Source organism: Parasteatoda tepidariorum, chromosome 5 (assembly GCF_043381705.1).
Source record: "Parasteatoda tepidariorum isolate YZ-2023 chromosome 5, CAS_Ptep_4.0, whole genome shotgun sequence".
Classification (NCBI taxonomy): domain Eukaryota; kingdom Metazoa; phylum Arthropoda; class Arachnida; order Araneae; family Theridiidae; genus Parasteatoda; species Parasteatoda tepidariorum.
Window position 1 is genome coordinate 92,176,272 of NC_092208.1, and position 26,399 is coordinate 92,202,670.

At 28.6% G+C, this 26,399-nt stretch overlaps 1 protein-coding gene across 2 annotated transcripts; it reads right to left on the minus strand.

The window, feature by feature from the left end:
- Positions 1-954: 954 nt before the first annotated feature.
- LOC107441393 (nuclear protein AMMECR1) lies at positions 955-24,405 on the minus strand. 2 transcript variants are annotated; one of them, XM_043044037.2, is made up of 5 exons: positions 24,072-24,405; positions 21,825-21,935; positions 7,998-8,112; positions 5,310-5,400; positions 955-4,631 (listed from the first exon to the last, which is right to left on the minus strand). In XM_043044037.2, the coding sequence occupies exons 1-5, from the start codon at positions 24,269-24,271 to the stop codon at positions 4,465-4,467; spliced, it is 684 nt and encodes a 227-aa protein (XP_042899971.1). In that variant the 5' UTR covers positions 24,272-24,405; the 3' UTR covers positions 955-4,464. The 2 variants fall into 2 exon arrangements, with proteins under 2 accessions (XP_042899971.1, XP_042899970.1); XM_043044036.2 differs by having other exon boundaries at positions 23,367-24,387.
- Between the last annotated feature and the right edge of the window lie 1,994 nt (positions 24,406-26,399).

Genomic DNA, 26,399 nt, shown 5'->3' on the forward strand with positions numbered 1-26,399 from the left:
TTGAGAAGTTTTAGGAAGTGAAAAAAGAATAAAAATGAATGCATTATTATTTATTTATTACTATCTTTTGTGACTCACTATTGTTGGTTACTTTTATAATTTACTTTTAAAAAAAATAATCCTTAAATCATCTATCTGGTTTTATTTTAAAAATAAGCGTACAACTATTTTTAATGTTAATCATATAACTTTTTTTAAAATCAGTTTTCAAGATTTTTCAGGAGAAGAAAAAATTGTAATTATAATTATTTCTTGTCCAAAGTTTTTTTCTGTTGCACAATTGAAGTGTTTTCTACAGAAACAAAATCAATTACTTCATTGATTTAGTTCGTTACTTTGTGTCAGGTTCAAATAATTACAATTGTGATAAGTGTACGCTTTAGTATAATTATTTTCAAGAAATTTATCAACAATGTTTACAACTTATATGACATTAACGAAACTTTATTTGTTTTTAATTTTAGAGAGTGTCACTGATTGCAGACAAGAGTAAAAAAGAAATTTAGACATAGACATGTTGCCATTCGAAGAAAATTATAACATAGTGTCAGAAAACAGCATGTGATAGAACAGCATGCCAATCACAGTAGTTCTTACAAGAAAAAGTGTTTCAAAAAGTGCATTACGCAGATTGTCTACTACTTGATTTTTTCACCCTTCAGCTCGAGTTCGTGATTACGGATATCACAAAGCATTTTTATTATGCATTTAAAGATTTATTAATCAAGTCCTATGCAAATTTAAAGTGAAGAGCAAAATCTTTGTAAATCTATGATTGTAACAGAATACAATCCTTCACCGAAACTCAAAATACTACCAAAATTAGCGATCAAAGGATTTCATTGTTTCCCAGGTCTGTGGCAGCCTTTCTATAAGTATAAAATAAACTTTAAGTAAAAGGAAAATTCTTTTTTTGCTCATTTGAGGCACAGAAGGAAAAAAAAAGATATAGAATTATTTTTATACATAAAAACTTTAATTCTCTGTAAAATCATAAAAATAATATAATCAAAATACCAGAGAACTTTTAAGTTTGTATTCATGTTTTTCATATAGATACAAAATCACTTGATATACACAATGAAAAACGAGGAAATGTTTACTGAAGTGTTGAATATAAGTTTAAAAAAAATATGTATTTATTTACACAACAATTAATATACGTCACTGAATCCTGTCACATAGAAAAAAACCATTTGATATTCATTTTAAGACATTTTATTCTGAATTTTATCTGGACTTTTCACACTTCACCAAAGAAAGACCCAGAAGTTTTCGAGTCAATAAAAATAAATTAAATTTTGATGCGAGAATCAAAATTAAAAATATTGAATGAAATAATACCAAGTCACAAGAGTAAGTAAGAATAACACATTTTAAAAAAAATTTAAAAAATATTTTGCAAAAAAATAATCTTTCACATTTTTGATGAGCCAAGATCTAAAGACATTTAATACAGCTTCAATCGAAAAAGATCACACAGATATCTTATTTGCTCTGAAAGTTAAGATTTGATACAATACTACTTACAATAAGTGTAAAAATCCATACTAACTGTTGACATACCACTGCAGTTAAAATTTTTAAAATACACATATCAACATAGCACAGTGAGTGATAACATAGCACTAGGTTTCTCTACTGGATTTAAACAGCATTTCCTACTATGGAAGACATATTCAATTGTTTTTTAATGTTATAATAGTTCCAGAAGTAACAGTTTGTAACATTAAAAAATGCAAAATAAAGAATTTTAGTAATTATTATTAATTTTTTTTCTCCCAATACTTTCTTCGTATTATAAATTAAGAGAATATTTTGTATCTGTTATTGAAATTAAAATAATGACTTCCATGTTCAATGCGATCACAAAAGTGGCAAGTGAAATTTTTTCTTTTAACAAAAATAAAAAGTATAACATTAAAATTGTAAATTCAGTCCACAAAATTAAATAAATGCAACAGTAAAAAATGTTTTCTCAACATATAAGCACTCACTGAAACTAAAATTTTTATAATGAGCTGAAATATAATGCCTTATGAAATTTTTTATGCGAGATATATTATTCTTACTTAAAAAAACAAAATAACATGTATATACATATTTCTGTTAAGTAAAGAGCAATGTGCTTCGACCAGATTTTTCTTAGACTTCATTTCCCAGGATCTACAAAGTCAGCCTTATATTCATACAAAACAAAAAGAAAGATGAATATTTACACATATAAATGGACTTAAATGGAAAACGGGATAGCAAAAGTTCTCATCCATAATATTAGAGTAACAACCATAAAAATGACAACTTGCCCACTTTTCAATTTTTAAATGATGAGTGTCCCAAAATTGACACAAGATTTAGTATTGGCAATTAAAAAAAGTAAACAGCTTGGCAATTTTAGGTTTGTAAAAATGCAGAGCTGCAAGTGAAAACAAAATATTTTCATATGTGAAAGCACATGAAACAATTTAATTACTGCATGAGGAATTTTTTGGTTGTGTATTCTCTTGTTTTAGTGAACAAAATTGGCAACCAACGTAGTGTAGTTAAACAACATTGCGTTTTTTACTATAAGGATTATTTGAAGTCAAAAGTCTATGTCACAAAACCCACATCTGCATTGAAGGAAGAGATTCAAAAATGTATTAAACAAATTTAGTCACATTTATGCAAAATGGTAATTCGATTTTTAAGAAATATCAATTAACAGTTAAAATAATAATTACACACAAAAACTATCTGTGTTTATAGGTTTAATTCTGATTACTATCACAAATATTTGCTTTGTTAGAATTATTTTCAATCGGTTAAATTTTTATAAGTTTCTCTTTTTTCAATAAATTTTTAAGTGATTTTAAAATTATTCGTTAAATAAATACCTTTAAAAAAATGCACTTTCAAATTTTTATTTTCTAATAATTTTCAGTATAAATTATAGAAAAATCTTTTAAGCTGTTAATTAAAAAACAATTTTTTTAGTTTACTTTTTTTTGAGAAAAAAAAAGTTATGCATAGAGATTTTCACTTAGCATTATTAATTATAAACTACAAATTTTCCTCTTATTCAGATGATGAGATAAAATTAGTTTTGAAATATATACATAAAATAGTATTAGATGGTAACTTGAAAAGGGTTTAGGATAAAAAGCAGTTATTACACATTACACATTTTAATAAATTTTTACGGTGTTAAGAGAGTGCCCTTTCAAAACTCAAAATGCCCTTTCCTGCAAAGAATCACTGGCCCTTATTTAGTCTAGGAAGAACTATGCATATTACATAAGAAAGTATGAAATGGGTAATTTCCCTTTACATAGAATTCAACTGCCATGTGTAATGAGAGTGGTGTGTACAGAAATGGGCACACCCGTTCATGTTCTTAGAAAGTCACGCAAATCAAAAACAATAAAAGCCCAAAAAATTCACTGAAAAGCAACTAGTTTGTTAGATAGTGAATTTTATTAAGTGTTACTGGGAGAAACTCGCCATAGACTACTGTATTTCATATCTGAATGTATATTTTAATAAAATTTTAAAACAAATTTATAGTTCCTTAATTTATTTCTTCTATTTTCAGTTTACCAGAACATCAAAACATAGATTTGTGATAAACAAATCCTTTTCAGAATTTAGTAAATGATTGTTGCAATCAGATTTGTAATAAACAAGCCCGACTTACAATGTAGTAACAATGGTGGAACTAAAAAAAAAAATGCAAACACAGAAACTTTTTTTTTTACCAAGTAACATACTAGCATTGTTTAGCAGAATTTTCAGAAATTAATAGCTCACTGACTGTAAAATGTACCTTTTCACAAGAATAGCCCTTATATTATATCAATGACTAGTCCATTTTTTTTAAAAATAAAATATTTATTCCTCCTCATTTTATTTGTCTATTTTTGCAGCAAACAAAAAAATAAAACAGTTAACTTACTATATCATTTTGCATTAATCACTGAATAAATATCTTGGAGCTATTCAGATCTCTACTTATTTTTTACTTCATCATTATCTTAGGTAGATAAAATTCATTAAAAAAAAAATTAATTCAACTTTCCCTAGCATTTCAAAACATGACAAGGAGAATGCAGCAATAATTATGAAAAAGAGTAATTTTTTAAAATTTATTTTTAACAGAAAATTTGTTAAAAATTTTTTAAGAAAAAAAAGTTTTTGAATAATTAATTAAAAGAACAAATTGAAAATAGATCTTAATTGGAGTTTGGACTACTGACTTTTTTTCAAGACTGATTTCAGTTCTTAGGACTGAAGAGTGGCACCTATGTAGTGCTGCATACAGATTTGTGATAAATAAGCCCTGCTCACAATTTAGTAAACCACTATTAAGTGAAATTTGGAAACATGATAGAAAAAAAAAAAAAAAAAAAGGATTCAGTGATGTATTTTAATTTTGATACTAAACTGAGCAATTATTTTAATTCTTCTGCTATGTCAGGCGTAGCGTCAACAATTTCTGCTCCTCCAATACTCTTTGTACTCAGGATAGCTCACCGTGAGTTTCTCACTCTGGTATCTGGTAAGCCGGATGGATTTTCGCACATCGCTGCTGATCGATCCTTTGTAGCCACCTTTTCGTAGCAGAGAGTCAATAGTTTGGATGCGGTCCCACCCTATCAAAAAGAAGATAGCGATTAATAGGGAAATAGTTAATTGTGCTCAACTTTAAATTAAATAGTAGACATACAATAACTCTATTCTAATTGTGAAATTTCTTTCCCCCTAATTGCACATGTTAATGCTTACCAAAATAAGCAAATGTAAAATATACAACATTCTGGGTAGAGTGTTAAAGAATTTTGTTTTAAAGCCCAAATAAGAGATGGTTAGATGATGCAACAAAAGATCTAACAATAATGGAAATTTCAAATTTGGAATCCAAGGCCAGGATGAGTAAAGTTTGGAACAACATTGTTCAACAAGCAAAGGTTCACTGCAGGCTGTAGGGCTATAAAAGAAAAAGAAGATGTTATTTCTTATTTACTTTGAATCTCATTTGGCTACTTATTGTGCATTGTTTGACTAAAGGCATTATGCTTGGACCTCAGAAGGTTATGTGCTAAATTTAAGAAACTTAAAAACAACAACAATAATAAAATAAATAACACAGGAATGAACTAGAATTCATATAAAAAAAATCTTCTTAAATAATATATGAGTTATAATTTTTTCAATTTACAATTGTAGTTATTTTAAAAAGACTATTTTAATACTTACCAATGCATGTAAATTCAAAGAAAAAAAAAAGGAACGTAATAAGTTTAAGAGAATGAATTAGTGAATATACTTACCTTGTTCAGAAGCAACTTCTGGTAAATATGTAGCAGTTCGTTTTGAACCCTTCTCCGTAGTAAACTCTATTCGAATTCCATGGATACCAATCTGGAAAATATATACAAAATTTCACAACTGTAAAAGATTAAAATAGTCATATTGAAAATTGACCAGGATGTCCATTGGATGTACAGTAGAGCGCCGATTATCCGAACTATGTCTGAATTCTTTTTTTTTAAAGTATAGAATAAATAATTTACTTTTTTAAAGTAAAGAATAAACAATATCCCCTACATCTGAAGACCATATTTAATTTACAACCTTTTTAGCAGTTTTCTTATAGTAGCCATACATACATGTATTGCGATACAGTTAAACCTACATATCCCTTTACAACTGAAAATTATCTTCCAAGAATGCGAGCTTCATTTATAGTTTACAATGGTTGGAATGCAGAAGGAGTTTATGAATAGATAAGTGCTAAAGTTCTATAATTGGGGAATGGGTAGTTGTCACTTATGGTTAATGATTAGTGATTACAGTGCTAGGAATCTTAAATCTTAGAATAAATTTCTTAACAGAAAAACAAACGAAACTGAAGATTCTGAACCAGTAGATCTTTCGGAATGAAAATATTGAAATTGTTGCTGAAATTTTGAGTGAAAATTGGAACTCCACAGACTAAGAGGAAGAAGTAGGTGATGAAGTTCAAGATTGTGGACCTTCTCATATAGAAGCATGCAATTCATTAGATTTTGCAATGAATCAGAACGTCAAAATGATTTTGATCCAGTTCAGTTAATTTATTTAAAAAGAATAAGAATAAGAGATATATGGCTGCTCACAAAAAAAAAAAAAAATTATCTTCTTTGAAACGAAATCTTTGCTGGATTTCTTTTGCAATGGAAAATAATGAAAAATGTGGTAAAATCAATAATTGACAAAAAAATTATAAAAAAACTGAAATATGATAAAAATAATTCAAAATAAAAAAGAAAGTAAAAGAAAAAAAAATTAAAAATATTTAAAAATTGACAAAAAACAAACTTTATAAACACGCCAAAGCTATTTTAATTTCAGATAGTACTGCCAGTCCTAAGCCTACAAAACGTGCGAAGAGAAGTTGGTGCATAAATAATAATCAATCACACTAGATTTGAAACAATTTTCCAAGTATCCGAACTTTTCATTATCCGAACCATGCTCGGTCCCAAACAGTTCGGATAGAATTGTTAGAATTTGTCTACTTGTGCCGAATAAGTAGCTTTCGGCCGATCAGATAATTACTTTATTTTTTATTTACGAAAAAGCATATTTTCAATATTTATTAATTTCAATTAATAAGTTTTATACTGTGAAGTTTAATAATATTTTTTTAAAATCAAATGGCAGTATAATATTATATCATAAATCAAAACCCCTAAGGTAAATTATTCTTTATTTTTAAACCAGTCGACAGTTAGCATTCATTCAAAATAATATCATATTTTTTTCTTTGCATTTTTTCAGTTAGAATAATTCTATATTTACCATTTTTTCAAGATTTCAATTATTTAAATTAAAATTTACTTTATTCCTGAAACATTTTTTACTGTTATTAAAAAAAACTTTTTTTTCTCAAATACTACACATTTTTAAAACGCAATTTTTCTTCTTAAAATATCGGGCAGTTCTTAAATTAGGTGGGAAGGTTCTTGAGAAATAAATTTAAAAAAAAAAAAAAAAAAAAAAAAAAAAAAAAAAATTTAAAATTTGCTTCTTATTTAGATTTTGTTTCATTTCATACTTAAAGATCTAAAAAACACAAACATCATTACTATAACTATAAAAACTTTTAACATCATTTTAAAATGTAACTATGTATTTTAACAACATTTGTGTTCAAAACAACAATGATTGTTACATGTACTTAATCTGTGTATTCGCCAGCTGATTTGTTTGAAAATTAAAAGTATTTTTAATTTAGAAGAAAAAAAAAAAAAAAAAACTCTATATTGACGATTACACATAACAAGCACATATTTCTTCAAAATTTATAAATTTTTGGAAGTATGAAATTAGACTTATTTGTGTTAGCTTATGCTCCGCTTTCTAAAATCTAGTATGTCTGTTGCACAAAAACATTATGATGCTAACATTATATTTTTACAAGAATCACTTTTCCATTCTTAAATAATCTTACTTTCTAGCACTATTCACTTTACAATATATAATAGTACAGAAATAAATAGTATAAATACTGAATCATTACAACATGTTTTATAATTGATAAAATATTATAATCAAATTACATACTTGATATTACCATCAAAGAAAAAGTATGCAATATTATTTTATATTGATTGAGGAATAAAATAGGAAAATTTTGATTGCTTTTGTCGGTAATAACTAATAAAAAGTTTTCAACGATAGTAACAAGTTTTTTGTGAATGGCATTTGCACATTCTTGTATATTATCAGGGACTTTTCTCGATACCCCCTCCCACCACCTTGCTGCAAACTATCAAGAGCCTTCTCCCTTACCTCTAAACTAAACATAATTTATTGATGGCCCCTAAAGACAGATTATTTTTTACTTAACCAGCCAAAATCTCCAATCGGATTGCATCCCTAATTTTAACACGCATGCAAAATTCAAGTTAGAACGTTAAAAATATATCATTGCTTAAAAAGTTTTATATATAATGGAATTTTTCAATGCTTACTTCCCAATCCATATAATCTTCTCCTTCTTCAAAATGCCTTAATATGGAAACAGAGACATGCAGTTTACCAAACTCATCTCTAGTAATTGGACTAAATCTGCTATCTTTAAAAGCACTGAAAAGATCAGGTGTTTCAATAAATTTATGATTTAAACATAAAAGCTTACTTAGTATTACTTAAATCAGCCAGAACTTGTTTTTAATGATTTAATTAAAAAAGTAGAAAAAAAGAAAAGGCAATCACAATATGAAAATCTAGCATTAAAATAAAAAGAAATAATACTCTTTGAAAAAAATTAATAAACATAACAAAGTTTTGTGAATATTTTTTGAAGGTTTTCTGTTTTTTTTTTTCATTGATAAAAATCTAAGAGTTTCTTTTTTCCCAAAAAATTCTATTGAATGTTTCCTAATACAAGGTGTGTAGCCAAATTTTTCGACAAATAAGCACTTTTTAAGCACTCAAAAAATATTTTCAAGCACTTCAAAAAACAGAAACAAAAAAAAAATATCATAATATAATAAATGTGTACTAACAAAATTTTTTCTTCCCATTGCTTAAAGTTCCTCACATGATACCCATTAACAAAATGCAAAATAATTTTCAAAGACTTCACGCGATGATGATAAAATAACTAGTTTCTGACAAATAACTCTTTTCTTGGTACCTCCATCAAAACAATTTATACACAATTTTAAATATCTATAATATTGAGTGGCTAATTATATTTAAAAAATAATAATTACTTTAACTATTATTTAAAAAGATTCAAGTAATCTTTTAGATTTAAATAAAAGTTATTTATAAATGCATATTCAACAAAACATTAACAAGATTAATGTTATTGATTATATTGAATTTATAAAGCAAATTAAGAAAACTTCTATAAATTGGTATTACAAATGTAAATTAGTGAATGGCCCCTAATAAATTTTTATTAAAATTTATTACTTGGTTCAGTATTTCTTTACTGAAATTATTAAATAAAAATTAAATAATTTTGAAATGTAAATACGAGTATTCAAGCTAAACATTTTTGTTAGAAGTAAATCATTATATGGTCCCTAAACTCAATTGTTTTTAAATCATAAAGAGATGAATTAGTTTTTAGGAATAGCAAATCTGCATAACAAAAGATTTTCTGCTGCATTTAAAATAGTGCCTCTAAATATTATTGAGCTTTTTCATAAAACAAATTAAGAGCACTGAAAATTTTAAAAGTAATAATACAATAATAAAAAGTAATAAGTAATATAAAATTAATAAAGTACAATAAAAATTTCAATAAATTCTTATTGTTATTAAATTAAGTGAATAATAGGGAGATGGAAATTTAGAGGTGAGGAAGCTTTGTTAATTTTGGTTGCACTAGGGACCCAAATGAAAATACGTAATTAGTGAATGATCCCCAAGTCAAGTTTAATGATTATAGCACTGATCTATAAATAAAGAGTACTATAAGGCCATTAGGTTGCCAGTGACTAATACGATGATGCTTCACCAACGATGAAATTAAAAGAAATAAAATTTTCTTTTGCTATTAGAGAAATTTTTGTTGTTTAGTTGGTTCCCGTTATTAGCAAAAATGCGAGACCTTATTCGATTCGATTTCAGAGGGCGGAAAATGAAGCCTGAAATTGAGACTCTCTTGCAAAATGCCGCTACACATGATAGTGCAAAAATCCTACATGAATCCAGCTCAGCGTATTCACATGTGGACCAGCCAGTATTTCATCAAATGTGTAAAATGATAGGCACTTTCATACGCTACGGACCGACAGTGCGCCGAAATGGATTGTGGTTCAATGAATTGTGAAAACATTGAATAGAACAATGTGGAAATCACGCTTTTTCCGTCATTTGGAACCATGGCAAAAATTTACCAATATTTACCCTACGGCGAAAACCAAACACGGTAAAAATAAAGTATCTCATTTTGGCAGGGCCGGATTAAGCGTACGCGGGGCCCTAGGCCATTCATTTTTGGGGCCCTTAGATTAAATTTTTTCTCGTATATTTTTTATTTATTCAAATATAAAAGTATTTATTCATCTTTTCATTTAAGAAAGCACACTTAAAATAAAAATAAATAATAATAAATTAAATTTTACTTTATTTTATTAAATTAGAACTAAAAAATAATCATAACATTTTGAAAAATCATTGTTTTTCTTAATTTTTTAAAATTTATTTTCAAAAAATCCTTTTCAGTGGGCCCCTAGCCATTGGGGGCACCAGGCCATGGCCGAGTCAGGCCTAATGGGTAATCCAGCCCTGCATTTTGGAAAATGAAGCACTTTTCAAAAACGCTACGCATCTTGTAATAACCTAATAGCATTATGCAAATTAGAAAAAGGCATAAAATTACAAATGATTCAGTTAGAATAAAAATATAAAATATCACTGCCATTACATAGAAAGGACACAGTAAAACGTCATTTTTTTAAAAATTTATTTCAAAAAAATTCAAAGTAACAAGCAACATTGAAAGTACAATGCGGAAAATAAAAAATGGACCAACCTGAATAACCTTTGATCAAGTGATCAGATCTTCACGTTCAAGGGACTCAATCTTCAAAGCTAGAGGGGGTGACCTCAAATATGCTAATTAATTAGCGTTGACGATAATTTAAGTGACGAAATCAGACACAAAAACATACTTTCGCTGAATAAACATATCTTTTTTTCGATGGATTTGGATTTCTGACCCCCCCCCTCCCCCAAATAGCAGCAAGCTGTGAAATAGGATCCCAATAGTTTGGTCAGGAAAGCGCTCTTACCTCTTAATGTTAATTATACTTTTTGCGTATTTCGCTATATGACGAGAATTTTTTAAGCAAATGGAAAATTTTTTGCACAAAATTATAAAATTCGTCTATTCAAAGATAATTCCAGGCAAAAAATAACTTTTAGTGAATAATTATTAGTTTTTATTATTTTATTTAATAACGGTTAAAAAAATTTTTTTTGAATTGTAAGGTATAGAATTCTTCGCATCATTTTAATGAACATAATTTCACATAGCAAAATACAAAATTTGAGCAAAATCGGTTGAATAGTTGATGGATAGACGGATGGAATTTTAAATACCAGACTGTTTAGAAATTCAGTTTTTCAGGAACTGCTCAAATTTTGTATTACCATACAATTCAATTTATTCAATAAAATAATAAATATTTACAAAAAGTTATCTTTTGTAACGAATTATCTTTAGATAAACGAGTTTCATAATTGCCTGCAAAAATGTTTCTTCAATTCGCTTAAAAAATTCTCAAAATATAGCGAAATAAGCAAAAAGTAAAACTAACATTAAGGATGGAGCACTCTGCTGACCGAGCTGTGGTTACCCTAAATATTTTTGGGGACAGAAATCCGAATCCGTCGAAAAAAAGGTACGTTTATCCAGAAAAAGTACATCTTTGTGCCTGATCCTCGAGCCATTAAAATTGAGTCCTAGAATATGAAAAATCCTATCATTAGACCAAAAGTCCGGGTTGTCTTTTTTTTTTTTTTTGCACACTGTACTTATAGTAAGTGGTGAATCGAAAAACTTTTACGACTAATACAAACATTAAAATTTTATTAAACCTTTTATTATTGTTATTACAAAATACTTATAAAGTATTACTTTTAATTTTTAAGTAATAGTTAATAAAAAAAATATTAGAAATTTGTTAATGGAGGGATGTTATTAGAGTATTCATTTTTTTTCTCGTTATGTTGTTTTCTTATGGAATTGCCCTATTGCTCATATTCATTTAATCATTGAAAAGTCAAAATAGTGAAATTTTTCAGTTTTAAAAATGTTATTAATATATTAATTATTTAAAAATAAATAATATAGGTAAATAAAATATTATTCATCAAACCTACACTTAATGAATACGAATATAAAAAGTCTGGTAATAATAACCTGATTTATTTTATTTTTCTCTAAATTAGAAAAGTGAAGCCTCTACTAAGCAGACACTCTTGCAATCGAAAAAATTGTCAGTTTGCGAGAAGGGTGAAATGATAATGAAGGCTGAATTAATATAGTATAATACCTATTCAAGTACAAAAAGAATAGATTTAAAAATGTTTTATATACACATGCTTTTGTTTTATATTTATGCAATTGGGAAAAAAAAAAAAAGATGAGATAGGTTTGTTTTAAGCAACTATGACTTACCATATCTCCATGGTACATTTTTAAATCATTTAGCATTTTTAAATCAATTTCATACCTGCCAACATTGGAGAAATAAAATAACGGAGATTTTACTAGCGATATTTTTTAGGCTACGCGTGAAGTGTTTTAATATACCATGCATAATCATGTAAGTCAAATAAAGTAAAATATTTGTATATAAATATTAATCTGAAGAAGATTTTTTTAAACCATCATTTATTATTACTTAAACTATTAACAAGCAACATCAGTACTGGCAATAGCACCATTTGTTGAGGAATAAGCGAAGTATATTAGCCATTAGTGGATATTTAATCGAACATTTTTTAAAAATTTATTTCACAAATACGGAGAAATTTGAGAATATACGGGTAGAGAGTCGTACAATACAGGAGACTTTGCTGGTATGCAATTTCATAATTTTTTGATTCAATTCAGTTTGACTACTTTCAGTGGGAAAAGGTTTACACCCCCCCCCCCCTAACACCTCTTCAGTGATTGACAGTAAATACCCTTTTGAAGCCTACTTGAACAATACCTACTTGAAAGTATTATTAATCAATTATTTGTCAAGAGTCTAAATAAATGTTTGATTCATATAAATACCTCCATGAGTGGATTTTTAATTTTTTTTTTTTTAAAAAAAATCCAGTTGTATTAGGTGCAGGGTTCAAATTGAAAGAGAAAGGAAAGTCATTTTCAATAAGGGATGGGGAATTGAGAGTATTTAATGAATCATTTCAACCCTCTTTCATAACATGCATTCTCCAGACTCCAGATGAAAAGACCAAAAAATACCCCTGTCCGAAATATTTTAAGAGTAGTACACTTTCTCTCCTTACTTTGCAAAGATAAAAGAAGGTTACAAGAGAATGATTGATTCTTTAGTAGTGAAACAGCTTAACAATATTTTTTAGTTATGGATAACACAATAAAATTTACATGCCTTAAAAATTAGACGGAAAGAAGCATACTTTTTTAAAAATTCAAGTTGAAATAGCTTTTTTTTTTTTTTTTTCAAATGTAGAAAAAGTGGTGTCGATTTGAAACAATGATTAGGAACATTAATGACTGCCAGCGCCCTATAACAAGAGTGCTCACTTTGAAGAGAGAGAACATAATGGTTCGTTCACTAGGATTTAAAAAAATGTCCAGAATGATAGGTGTCTGTTTTGTAGGGGTGTTTCTGTTCATAAAATGAGGTCTTACTAGGTGTACCAGATTTCAAAATCAACAGTGACCTATTCTAAGGGGAAGATCAAATTTAGACTCAGATCATCACAGAAGTTATTTATGAGGTTGCCATTTATCACATAGAAAAATAAATAAGTAAAAGCTGAGATGCGTGAGAAATTTTAAAAATTAAGGTGAAACATTCCAGGGTTTCAACCGTGATAGTAATGTTTAATTTAATAATGATAGTAATGGACTAAATTTATAATGGAGAGTGATTCGGAAGTTAAACGTGCTTTTTGGTGCCCGATATTCTTTAGTTTTCAATCTTTCTCATTAAAAAGATTTTTTTAACACTGGCTCAATGAACATTTTAATTTTGATTAAATATGACTTGCGCTTAAAACTGAAAAGGGCACTATTTCTCCTTAAAAAAGTGCATTGTTTTTCACAAATACTTGCCAAGCTATTGAGATATCCAAAATGTAGAAAATTCTTAACTTTATTATCAAGAAAAATCCAGGGGTGAGATTGGCCATAAGACAAAAAAGCTAAATTTCCATGTGAGTAAATCTTACGAGTGTGCAATTGTTTAATAATAAATTCCAGACAATTTAAGATAACAAATGACTATGTGTTGACATAGAATTGTGTACTAATGAATGATTACATCGATACTTAACATTTAGTAAAAAGTAAAATTACCAATTGAAAAAATAAAGCTAGAAAAAATATTTTTCTTCAGTTCACATAAGTGACAATTATTACGTGAGAAGCTGACTGATTTAGCAAATTAAAACTACTGAGAACATACATTAACATTCCATTTCTTTTAATTAATACTGTAACGTGATTTGTAGCAAATATATGAGTAAGATGACTTTTTGAATTATTTAGAAAAGGAAATAAATTTTTACAATTGGAATCAACATGTTCCTATTATAATCTAATCTAGCTAGAGCCCTATGAAAAATATCAATAGCTGAGAAGAATCAATCTATGAAAAATATCAATAGCTTAAGAAATATCAATAGCTAAGTAGAAATATATATTAACTCCTTAACATACGAAAATTGCCATTTTAGTTTGAAAATTACATGATAATCAGCAACTGTTTAAATAATTATTTTTCATTTGATAAGACTTTTGCATTTTATAGCATAAATAACAGCAAAATTATTTTATAAATTTTGGTGCTGAGTTCATTAACTCTTTTTTTCAAAAAAAAATTGAATCTAATTTCTGATTGCTGCAAATGCTTCATGTTTCACAAAACAAGAAAAAATCCTTTAACAAGATCAAATTGCGTGTAATGCAACTTGTGAATGAGGGTTGCTCCAGTTGGGAAAAGTTTTACATATTCCTGTAGAACTGTCACAAACAGATTGGTGAATAATTTAGTCATAAGCTCACCTTCAAACATCTTTTGACAAACACTACTTTTTCTTCTTTGCAAGCACAGACAGAATGTAAGTTTTGAATATATTCTCTTCCAGTTTCGCTGATGTTGTAATGCCTACATATACTAATAATCGTCGATAGAAAAACAGTCACTTTTATAGTAACTAATTCAAGAAAAAATAAAAAAAAAACCTACTTTTTACAAGAATTGGGACAGTTGATTTTAAAATTGCGTGAATACAAATTGCAATCTTGGATTTTAAAATAGCGTGAATATAAATCATGATCATGGATTTTGAAATCACACGAATATGAAACTCGATATTCGATTTTGAAAATACAAACTGTGATATACAATTTTTAAATCGCGTAATTACAAATCACGATTCATAATTTTCAAATCGCATAAATACGAATTACGAAGCATAATTTTTAGATCGCGTGAATGCCTTATTTTTAAATCACGTATAAATAAGAAAATCGAAGTTAACCGCATGAACTGAACTCAATCCAAAGAATTCCCTTACTCAACATCACCAAATGCTATTTCACTACCAGCCGGTCTCATTCCTATCGATCTTAAAATAAGCCAAACAATAGCAATTAAGAGACAATCAAGGAATTCCCAGATTATTCTACTGATAATGATTACCAAACTTGTGTAACTGCCCATTCTAGACCAGGTTGTCCTCAATTATGACCCTGAAAAGCTTATCGTCCTCAATGTGGGCTTCGAATCACTAAGGGGCCTAGAGTATGAACTTTATACAGGAGGGAGTTGGAGAACAGTGACACTGGTGATAGAGAAAATAGAGTAGGGTGCGGGTTCCTGGCCAAGCGTAATAACGAAACCATATACCAACAATCAGTCAGACTTAATAATGAAGCCAGTATCTACCCTGCTGAGCTCACAGCGCTCTAACTGGCCACAACATGGGCTGCTGATCAAAATATCACGGAAGTCACTTTCTTCTCAGAATTTTATTCCTCGTTACAATCCGTTAACAACCCGATCCCAAAAGAACCAATCATAGAGGAAATCAAAGAAATTGCGCTAGGAAAAATTTCCATTACAACTGGATTAAGGTGCACTCAGGCGAACAGGGAAACGAGGAAGCAGACTACCTGGCAAAGGCAGGGACCATGCTCAGAGCGCGAGACTACAATTATCCTCTTACCAGACCCCAAATAAACCAAGGACTGAAGCAGGTCAGCAATACACTGTGGCAGGACAGGTGGAATAATTATATTAAAGGACAACATACTTACGTGTTCTTCCCAAGAGTAAACGATAAACACCTCACAAGCGAATTTTATCTGAACCAATTTTACACCTATGGTGTATTCGGAGAGCACCAAGCAAGATTTTTCCACAAGACTTCATCGTGTAAATATTGCGGAAGATCACAAACAGTTAATCACCTCATAATCGAATGCGAAAAATGTACAACTCTCCGGGCAAATTATTTTGATAAATACGGCAACATGCCGTCATGGCGCAAAACCAAACAAGAAAAACAAATTATTCGACAAATCATTAAGTGTACATTAGAAGATCTATTTATGCCAGATGACATCATGGACCCAATTTAATCATTTAAATATAACTCTTTTACCACTCTGATTTTACTTGGTTTCTACACCTATCTTGCCTACAGTTTTATTGATTTTATATAGGTTTATGTATCATGTATTTTTAAACTCTTTTACAATTTTTATGCTGTTTTAACGACTATTTTTACCTTTGGTTTTGGCTCTTTTAGCTATGGTTCCAACCTTTTATTGTCCTTTACTTCTGTTCTTAGTATTACTTCGTTTATAATTGCCGTGTTTTACTTTTAACTTTTTAATTTGCTGCTACAATTGTGGCTATTGACTATTTACACCCTTCATCTTGGCTTGTTTTAATGCCCTTTTGTTGTGCTCCTTNATTTCAATTATTAGTTTATATTCAATTTATATTTCAATTATTAGTTTATATTCAATTTATATTTCAATTATTAGTTTATATTCAATTTATATTTCAATTATTAGTTTATATTCAATTTATATTTCAATTATTAGTTTATATTCAATTTATATTTCAATTATTAGTTTATATTCAATTTATATTTCAATTATTAGTTTATATTCAATTTATATTTCAATTATTAGTTTATATTCAATTTATATTTCAATTATTAGTTTATATTCAATTTATATTTCAATTATTAGTTTATATTCAATTTATATTTCAATTATTAGTTTATATTCAATTTATATTTCAATTATTAGTTTATATTCAATTTATATTTCAATTATTAGTTTATATTCAATTTATATTTCAATTATTAGTTTATATTCAATTTATATTTCAATTATTAGTTTATATTCAATTTATATTTCAATTATTAGTTTATATTCAATTTATATTTCAATTATTAGTTTATATTCAATTTATATTTCAATTATTAGTTTATATTCAATTTATATTTCAATTATTAGTTTATATTCAATTTATATTTCAATTATTAGTTTATATTCAATTTATATTTCAATTATTAGTTTATATTCAATTTATATTTCAATTATTAGTTTATATTCAATTTATATTTCAATTATTAGTTTATATTCAATTTATATTTCAATTATTAGTTTATATTCAATTTATATTTCAATTATTAGTTTATATTCAATTTATATTTCAATTATTAGTTTATATTCAATTTATATTTCAATTATTAGTTTATATTCAATTTATATTTCAATTATTAGTTTATATTCAATTTATATTTCAATTATTAGTTTATATTCAATTTATATTTCAATTATTAGTTTATATTCAAGTTATAATTAGCGGAATAATTATTAAAAAAAAAAAACTTTGAAAATGAAATTAAATTGAAATGAAATTAAAAAAAAATATAATTAGTTTATTCAAGTTATAATTAGTTTATATTCAATTTATTAGTTTATATTCAAATTATATTTCACTTATTAGTTTATATTCAATTTATATTTCAATTATTAGTTTATATTCAAGTTATAATTAGCGGAATATTTATAAAAAATAAAAAAAAACTTTTAAAGAATCAAAGTTTTCGATTAAAAGGCTGAAACTCGAAAGACAAAAGTGAAAAAAGTTTAAAAATCTCATCCCTGAAAAGCAGATCATGATGAGGGATTTTTGAATCGCATGAATTGATATCTCGATGTGTTATTTTTAAATCATGTGAATACAAATCGCGCATCTGGATTAAGAGCTTCAATACTCAAAATCCATGATGAACTGGCAGTTTCCATGATTTTTTAATGTTGATCACTAAAAATCATGACTTTCCAGGTGTACATGCACAGATAACCCGTAAATGTAATAACTGCAGGAATAGAGCATGCAAAAAAGTAGCACACAAAAGTAGCTTAGTAGCACATTAATTACACCCGAATGCAAGAAAAAAAAAAACATGATTCAAGAAACAACAAGCAGTTGCAGAAAAATCGATCCATAAATGACAAAGATTTACAATAGAATCAATGCAAACCGAGTACTGGAGAAAGTTACTCCTTAAACTCGAAAAACACACTTGACTAACTAACATCGTATAAAAAAATATCACAATAACAAAAAACAAGTGGAAATAGCCAAAAACTATTTGAAAAGGAAGAGACATTGCATAACAAAAACCAATAACTCAATTTTGAAATCATATATTATAATAATGTATTAAAAATAAAGAATTGATAGATCGAGTGAAAAGGGAGGAGAAAATTGATAAATTACTTCCAAAAAAACTATCATTCAATGACGTGTTCGACCAAATTATATAGCGAAAACTTAAATTAGAATTTTGCATGTTGTAATAACATTGCATTAAAAATATTGGAATTAGAAAGTCTAACTGAAAAGGGTCTAAAAACTATTAATCAAGGATCATTATAAAAAATAATAAAATTACGATGGGATCATGAATTGAACAGTTCAACAAAGAGTGAAAGTAAATTTGAAATTCGCTCGCCATAACAAGGTTGCATCGAAAAAGAGAAAGCTTAAGTTCAGAATGCGCTTGTCATAATAACGTAGCAAATACATTGAAGTTTAAAAATCTATGGAGTAACGGTTGAAAAGACTATTAATTACGACCGAAAAACTATAAATAACTGCTGAAAAAATTTTTGGAAAACCATGCAAATTTATAAAACAAAAAACAGTGAATAAGCATTTTTAACAGGGTTGGCAAAAAAACCCAGGTTTTTTGGGTTTGAACCAGATTGATGTTTTAATAATTCGCAATTTTATATCTTTGTCTTTAAATTTTTTTCTTACTTTCCTATATTTACTCATATGATTGTTTAAAAGTAAAGCTTTTTTACATCCAAATACACCACACTAAAATGTCCTATTTTAAGATTTTTTTCAATAAATTTCCCACATCTTTTCATTCATTAAAATAATGGAGAAATGAAAGGTAAAAAAATTTCCCTTGAATCGCTCACCAATCACTTGGTTTTATTATTCGAATAATAATCAACCATATCTCTCTGACTACCTACATTGCAGCTTTATAATATTTTTTCAAATATATTTTAAATGTATTTTTAATTTTGAAAAAAGTTCATGATGTTTTTATTGATAATCCTAAACTGAAATTTCTTATATAAAATTTTATAAAACGAACTGGAGTTCTACAGAAGACAAAACGTCCTAGAAAGGTTGTGGTATTTTTTAGTTATATTTGTTATCTTATGCTGCCTTTTCAATATGTATTGACTATATAGCAATTATTACTATTAATTTTTTAATATCAAAATTTCCACAGCTAGGATGATTGTCATCAGGGGTCTGTCAGACAGACCCCTGATGACATTACATTTTTTACATATAACCCTGCATCCTTTCCTTTTATCATTTTTTATTTCATCAAAATATAACCAGATTAAATCTTTTCTTTTACAACCAGAGTTGAACATTCTTGTTCTTAAATATTAACATTAATCAATTCTACATCTACACAAAATAAAAGTAGGCATGCTGCTGAAATGAGTCAAGTTGTTTGGTTGAAAGTTGAAGTTATTTACAACATTAAACAATTTGAAAAATATAATTATAAATAAATAAAAATGCAATTTTAAATTATTCTTAGGGAAAAAAAACCAAATGGTTTTTTTGAGGAAAAAACCATTTGGTTTTAACCATGGTTTAAAAGATGCCAACCCTGATTTTTAATAAATAGAAATGCATAATTAGGTTTTAAAAAAATCATGCAGGGTGGCAGTTTTTCATTCAAAGGGCAAATGAGNCCCATCCCAGTGGACGACAAGCGGACCATCAGGTTTGAAGTTATGCTTCAAATCCTTCGCTAACTGGGCTCGAAATTTTGTTCTGTGTCTGCGAAGTGTACTTCGTGAAACAGTACTTTCACTTACATTTATTCCAACTGTTTGGGCTGTTGCTGCAATTAAAAATGTAGCACTGCGATTTGAGGTTTTTGTTCGATCCAATGCAGACATCAAATTAGGTGAAAGAAGCTTGCTTTTTTTTCCCCTTTGCTGTCTTTTCTGAAGTACTAGGATATTGAAAAGCATCATCATCAGTATCACTTTCTGAGAATGAGCTAGTTGAACCACAGTCTTCTTTAATTTCAGCACTTGATGAAGGATAACATACAGTTTTGTTTTTATTCATGTCCACACTATTAGATGGTAGTGTCTCATATCGCCTCCATTTAGATGAGCGTTTCTCTTTCTTCTCAAGCTTTCTGTCGACTGACAACATACAGCCTTCAAATCCTTCTAGCTGTTTAAGTCAAAACATCTTATCCTCTTCAATTTTTATCATCTGTAAAGCACCGACATGAGCGATATCCCTCAACATCTTGCAATCTTTGATAAACTTCTGTTTATTGTCTTCTTGAGTATTCGTACTCCGATTTCTGCTTTCTCAATTTTTATTACCACTCAACTAATTTTTCTAACTTTCTTACTGCATCCTGCTTTTCGGTTGTAGGAATTCTAGCCTTATTCCAGAAGGTCAACACACTATCAACAGTGTGACTTGCACTTTCATGCATTGTTTTTGTCTCATAGTGAAAGAAGTTTCTTAGTACTGCATTAATGGAAGGTAGTTTACATCTTTTTATTTCACTTATGGGAAAACCAAGTAACCAAATTTCAGAGTCTTTTCTAAATCTAATTTTGCTTGACATTGTTTCAATAAAATCTCACCAGGTCACAGATGTAAACAAACAATTCCAAAACAAGAAGTAAAATGTTAACTATATAATAATTATATTTATAATTATTATTTTTATCATAATATATGACCATTGTTTATGAAAATAAGTAAATAAATAATAAATAGTGATAATATGGAAATTATTTTTTTAAGGCTTCAAAGTAAAAACTTCAAAGCCCTTGAGCTACCTCTAAATGTACTTGAAATTAGCTGAAATTTTGCATGGGGGCTTCTTTAGTCATGTGTACAAGTATTTAGGGTTAAGACCAGCAAATTTAAAAAAAAAGTTTTTTTTGGACCAGTCTACTGCATCCTTTCCTTTTATCATTTTTTATTTCATCAAAATATAACCAGATCAAATCTTTTCTTTTACCACCAGAGTTGAACATTCTTGTTCTTAAATATTAACATTAATCAATTCTACATCTACACAAAATAAAAGTAGGCATGCTGCTGAAATGAGTCAAGTTGTTTGGTTGAAAGTTGAAGTTATTTACAACATTAAACAATTTGAAAAATATAATTATAAATAAATAAAAATGCAATTTTAAATTATTCTTAGGGAAAAAAAACCAAATGGTTTTTTTGAGGAAAAAACCATTTGGTTTTAACCATGCCAACCCTGATTTTTAATAAATGGAAATGCATAATTAGGTTTAAAAAAAAACATGCAGGGTGGCAGATTTTCATTCAAAGGGCAAATGAGGCAGCTTGTCCCGCAAACCCCCCCTAGAATGAACTCTACCTTCAATGACTGGTCTTTCATACCAGTGACATTTTCTTAATTTTCCTTTCTGAATATAGCAAAAATCATAGTGTATTTTAAAAATATAAACAGTAGAAATTGTAAAAAATAAAAATAGTAAGTACCTTGTTACAGCATATTCTCTAAGACCTGAATGCAAATTCATAGAATTGAAAGTACCTATACATCCTCGCAACCTTCGATCTTTCCCTATCTTCCATGTGACAAACAAAGGGCTAAAAGAACAACGCAGAAAATTTCTAGAATTAGTTAAAATAAAGAAGTGAACATAGATATTAATTTTGGCATATAAAATTTTTATTCATAATTGTCTGCTTTTAATAAGGAACTTATATGCAATAATTTATCGTTGGGTTTTTAAATGCTTTAGAGTCATAGAAACATCTCTTAAAGCTTTAATTTTGCCAAGAATAAATGCATAAGTTTAATGAATGTATAATTGACAAAAGTTTAAATTATGGAGACTCTAATATCTCACAAAGCCTACAATATTCCAACCAAGTTACTTAAAATGTCATAAATTTTACCGAAGGGCTCGCTTTAGCTATTAAAAGAGCTTACAGAAACAAGCTCATTTTTAAAGCTTAGGCAGGGGTCTGTCCAGGCATTTTGTGAAAGGTCCGTTTTTGTAAAATTGTGAAAAAACTACTTATAATTTGTGAATATAAAATAAACGTTAAGTCACATTCTTTCAACCAGGGTCAGGCTTTTGTGAATTTGTGCAAATAGGGTCCTGTTATTGCAAAAAAACTTTTCAAGGAGTTTTTAAATTGTAAAGACATACAAGATTATGCTCAATGTAAAATTACAATTAAAAAAATTTAATTTTAGAAAATAAACAGCAATTGCAGCTACTACATTAGAGATGCAACATACAAATATTTGGTATTTAGCCTATACTGACTGCTGAATGAAGAAATTCATTTTAGACAAATAAAGGAAGAAGCGTCTGCCGCAGACAAAACTTAGTTCGTTTACATCTGTCTTTCTTTCCTCCCCTTCCTGGGAAGGGTTTATTCGATTAACAAAACAATAATGAAGATAAACAAATTTGTGAAGGGTCCGTTTTTAAGTTAAAATATTTTGTGAAGGGTCTGTTTTTATGAAAAGATATATTGTGAAGGGCCCGTTAATGGACCCAAATTTCTTCTAACCTTCTCAACCAATGTGACCAACAGTATTTTAGAAATAAATGTAAACTGTATGCTATACAGCACAAAATTAATGCATAATAAAAAAAACTTTAAATTGATATTACTACTGACATTTAATGGTTTACTTAATGTTTACCATTACTAATTCGCTTATTTAAAATGGTTAATTTTCGCAGATCATGAATATTTAATTTTGTATAAGTCTTCCATTTTAGATATTTCTAAACGTACCTTAACAAATAAGTAAAGATGATAAATTATAGAACTTTACCTTCACTAACAACCTATTTAAAAATATTATCCATTATCCTTAAGAATAATTTTTTTTTGCTCACATTTATTATTAGGAAAATGCAAACAATAAATGTACACACAAATAAACTGTTACATGAGTCTAGGAATAAAAAAACTAACTCTTCACTCAAAATTACAGAGCACAGTAATTAAGATAATCATTCATAAAAAAAAATTAAAAAAATGACTGGTACTCACTAACTATCATTTGGAAAACTAGGAGTCTTGGGTGGATCATATTGATTTAAATGGCAATACAATACATCAAAACAAAAGAAGCACATTTCTACACAAACAACAACACCATTTTTAAATATATTAGGTTGGTAATTGTGATGCTGTATAATGGTCCCATTTCCATTGCAGCAAGCACTTGAATGATTGTTCAACTTCTGTTTCTTAGCACCACAACAACCGGCAGCCATTATTACATAAACAATAAAACAACAGATTGCGAATAAAATAATCAAACACAAAAACTTAATACAAACAAATGGAATAGTAACCAATTCAGTTTACACTATGAAAACAAAAGTCGCGAAAAGAAAAAAAAAACACTAAGCTTTATTATTCCCTCATTGCTCAAAATGACAAGTTGTTTCGGCGCATGTCCCAACCAAATTGTACGAACTGAACTTAATTTTATAATTTAATATTGTAGGTTGTAAGTTAGGGATGCAGCAGTTTATATTTTAGCATAGTATTAAGGAGCTCTGTTTTAAAAATAAGATTAAATAAATACAGCCACGAAAACAAAAATAAATAAAAAAATATCACTTCACGAAAAACTTTAAAAATTTCTGAGAATACTTATCATGCTTTTGTCAGCTTTAGATAAAATAGAGTTGAAAATAAATTACTTATATTCAATAAAATTAAAAAAGCAATTTAATAGATACTTACTAAGAATCATTTGAAAAATTTGGAGTTTTAGGAGGATCACTTTTTAGTAAATGACAATAAACAGTGTCAAAACAAAAATAACACATTTCCGGGCAAATTATTCTTCCGTTGGTTTCAATATTTGTAATATTATTGCATTCTCTTCTAAGTTCATCAGTATTTGGCTTCGATCTCTTTGAATCACGGTGATTTTCGCCCATGTTTTTGGGTAATAAATATTTAAGGAGGTGATAAATTAAAAAGAATTATGATAGTGAATTATAAATTAACTAGTGCCCAACTGCCCGCCATGAAATGTGAACGAAAGGAACGTTATTACGATTGTTCAGAAAAAAAAATTCGCGAACGAATCAGGAACGCCCAAATCAGCCGAAAATAAAGACCAAGAAAGCTATAAGCAGAAAGAACGAAGCTTGAAATGAGCTTAACAAAAAATACAGAAATAGGCAGACGAAAGTGCTGAGTTAAACGCGCATGATATTTCGTTTCGTTTTGTCGAGATCCAGACAAAGCTTTAATAATTTCATAGCTATTTTTATTTGAAATTTGAATTACGTAAGAATTACGTAATAATTGGCACAAAAATCACATAAAAAGATTTATTTTAGCTGGGCATACAAAACGTTGCAAAAAGGAACCTTATGAGTACCTAAAATTTAAGTAATATTCACCTTAAGATAGGCTTTATTTAAAGGTTTTTTTCAAGCTCGAAAACCTTAAGACGACCTCGAATTATTGCTGTTTAAAAAAAAGGTTTCCCAAGGTTTTGGATTAGGGTAATGTGCGTAGAATAGAGAAGATTGTCACAGACCTCGTTTTAAGGTTAGAAGGCTTACACGTAAACCGCATAAAAAAACCTTTTGAAAACCTAGTTAAAATAAACCTTACTTTGCTATTTGGATTTTAAGTTGACAAACTATATGGAACTGAAAACTACATTAAACATAGTTCTAAAGAAACGCATCGCGGAAATTTTGAAAAGTTTTTTATTAAATAAAAAGGAAAAATATTAAGAAAAGGGAAAATATCGTAGTACATTCAACTGAAAAGAGGAGGAGAGAGAAGGGAGAAGGACCAAAGTTATGAAACCGGTCTCACCCAAGATGGCGTATTCGAGCGTTACGATCGCCAATATTGTATCTATCTCCAACTCTTTTCTTTAATGAAAATAAGGTAAAGCCCTACTGCTACAGCCCCTTGTGGGCCAGGGGGTTCATGGAGCTTTAAGCTCCATAATTTCGTAACCAACTTCATGATTGTGACAATGCTGTCAGCATTTACGCACAGACCACCTATTTACTTTTCAGGCAAATTAGTACCCAACGATCTTAAGCTGGGTGTGCTTCAAGCCTCTGGGGATTGAACCCTCGTTTCTCACCACGACAGTTCAGTGCCTTAACCACTGAGTAATTACAGCTCGTTTCTCTTCAACAGGCTTTTCAAATCGTTTGTTATTTCTGAGGCACCAATAAAAAAAACTAAATTTAAAAAAACTAGAGTAGGGATAGCCTGGTTGGTAGGACACTGGGCTCATGCCCAAGAGTTCGTAGATTCGATCCTCGCCGGCCGAAGACTCCCCGTGTAGTAAATGGTGACGGATGCACGGAAAGTCTGTCGAGTCGCAAAGTACTCCATGTTCCCATAACAAGTCAATACCTCTGATTCAGGAGTTTCCTTGTTTTCTGGATTGATTCAAAATTGCAAGGCAACGGAATTGAACATTAGTAGTCGTGAACCCCAAAACTGGGTTGACTGTTCAACGACGGATATAAAAAAATTTTTTTTAAAAATTTCACACTTTGCTACTGTGATCGAATAGAAAACAAGACACCCGTTCCAGCCGCCCTGTATTTTATGGATGTTTAAAATATCATTATTCTTTCGTGATTTTTTTTTAAATAGAATTATCTCCAAATTAAAATTTTCGAGAAAATAGAGCTATATGCACATTTTATTGAGATAAATAAAAATTAGATGGTCTCTTTTTCTCTTTAAAACGGTTCCTTGGGGTATTAATCCACTTTTTCTTCGAGGAGAATTTCGAATATCCCGTCAATACCCGTCGAATATCGAAGGCCGAAGGTCTTTGAGTGATCGTTTTAAAAGAATTCTGAATGCTCTGCGTGTGTACGAGATCATCGCCAACAAAACCAATTATTTTTATTTTTTGAATCCGGAATGAAAAATGTAGCAGAAGAGTTCCGATATCTGTGTGGATGCTAGTTTCTGTTTCTGTTGGATCGTTAAACTAGTTAAAGTGATTCTTCGCTTACCTGACTAAGAACCAATCTTCATTTCTATAGTTCTTTCTTTTTCCCCTTTTCTTCT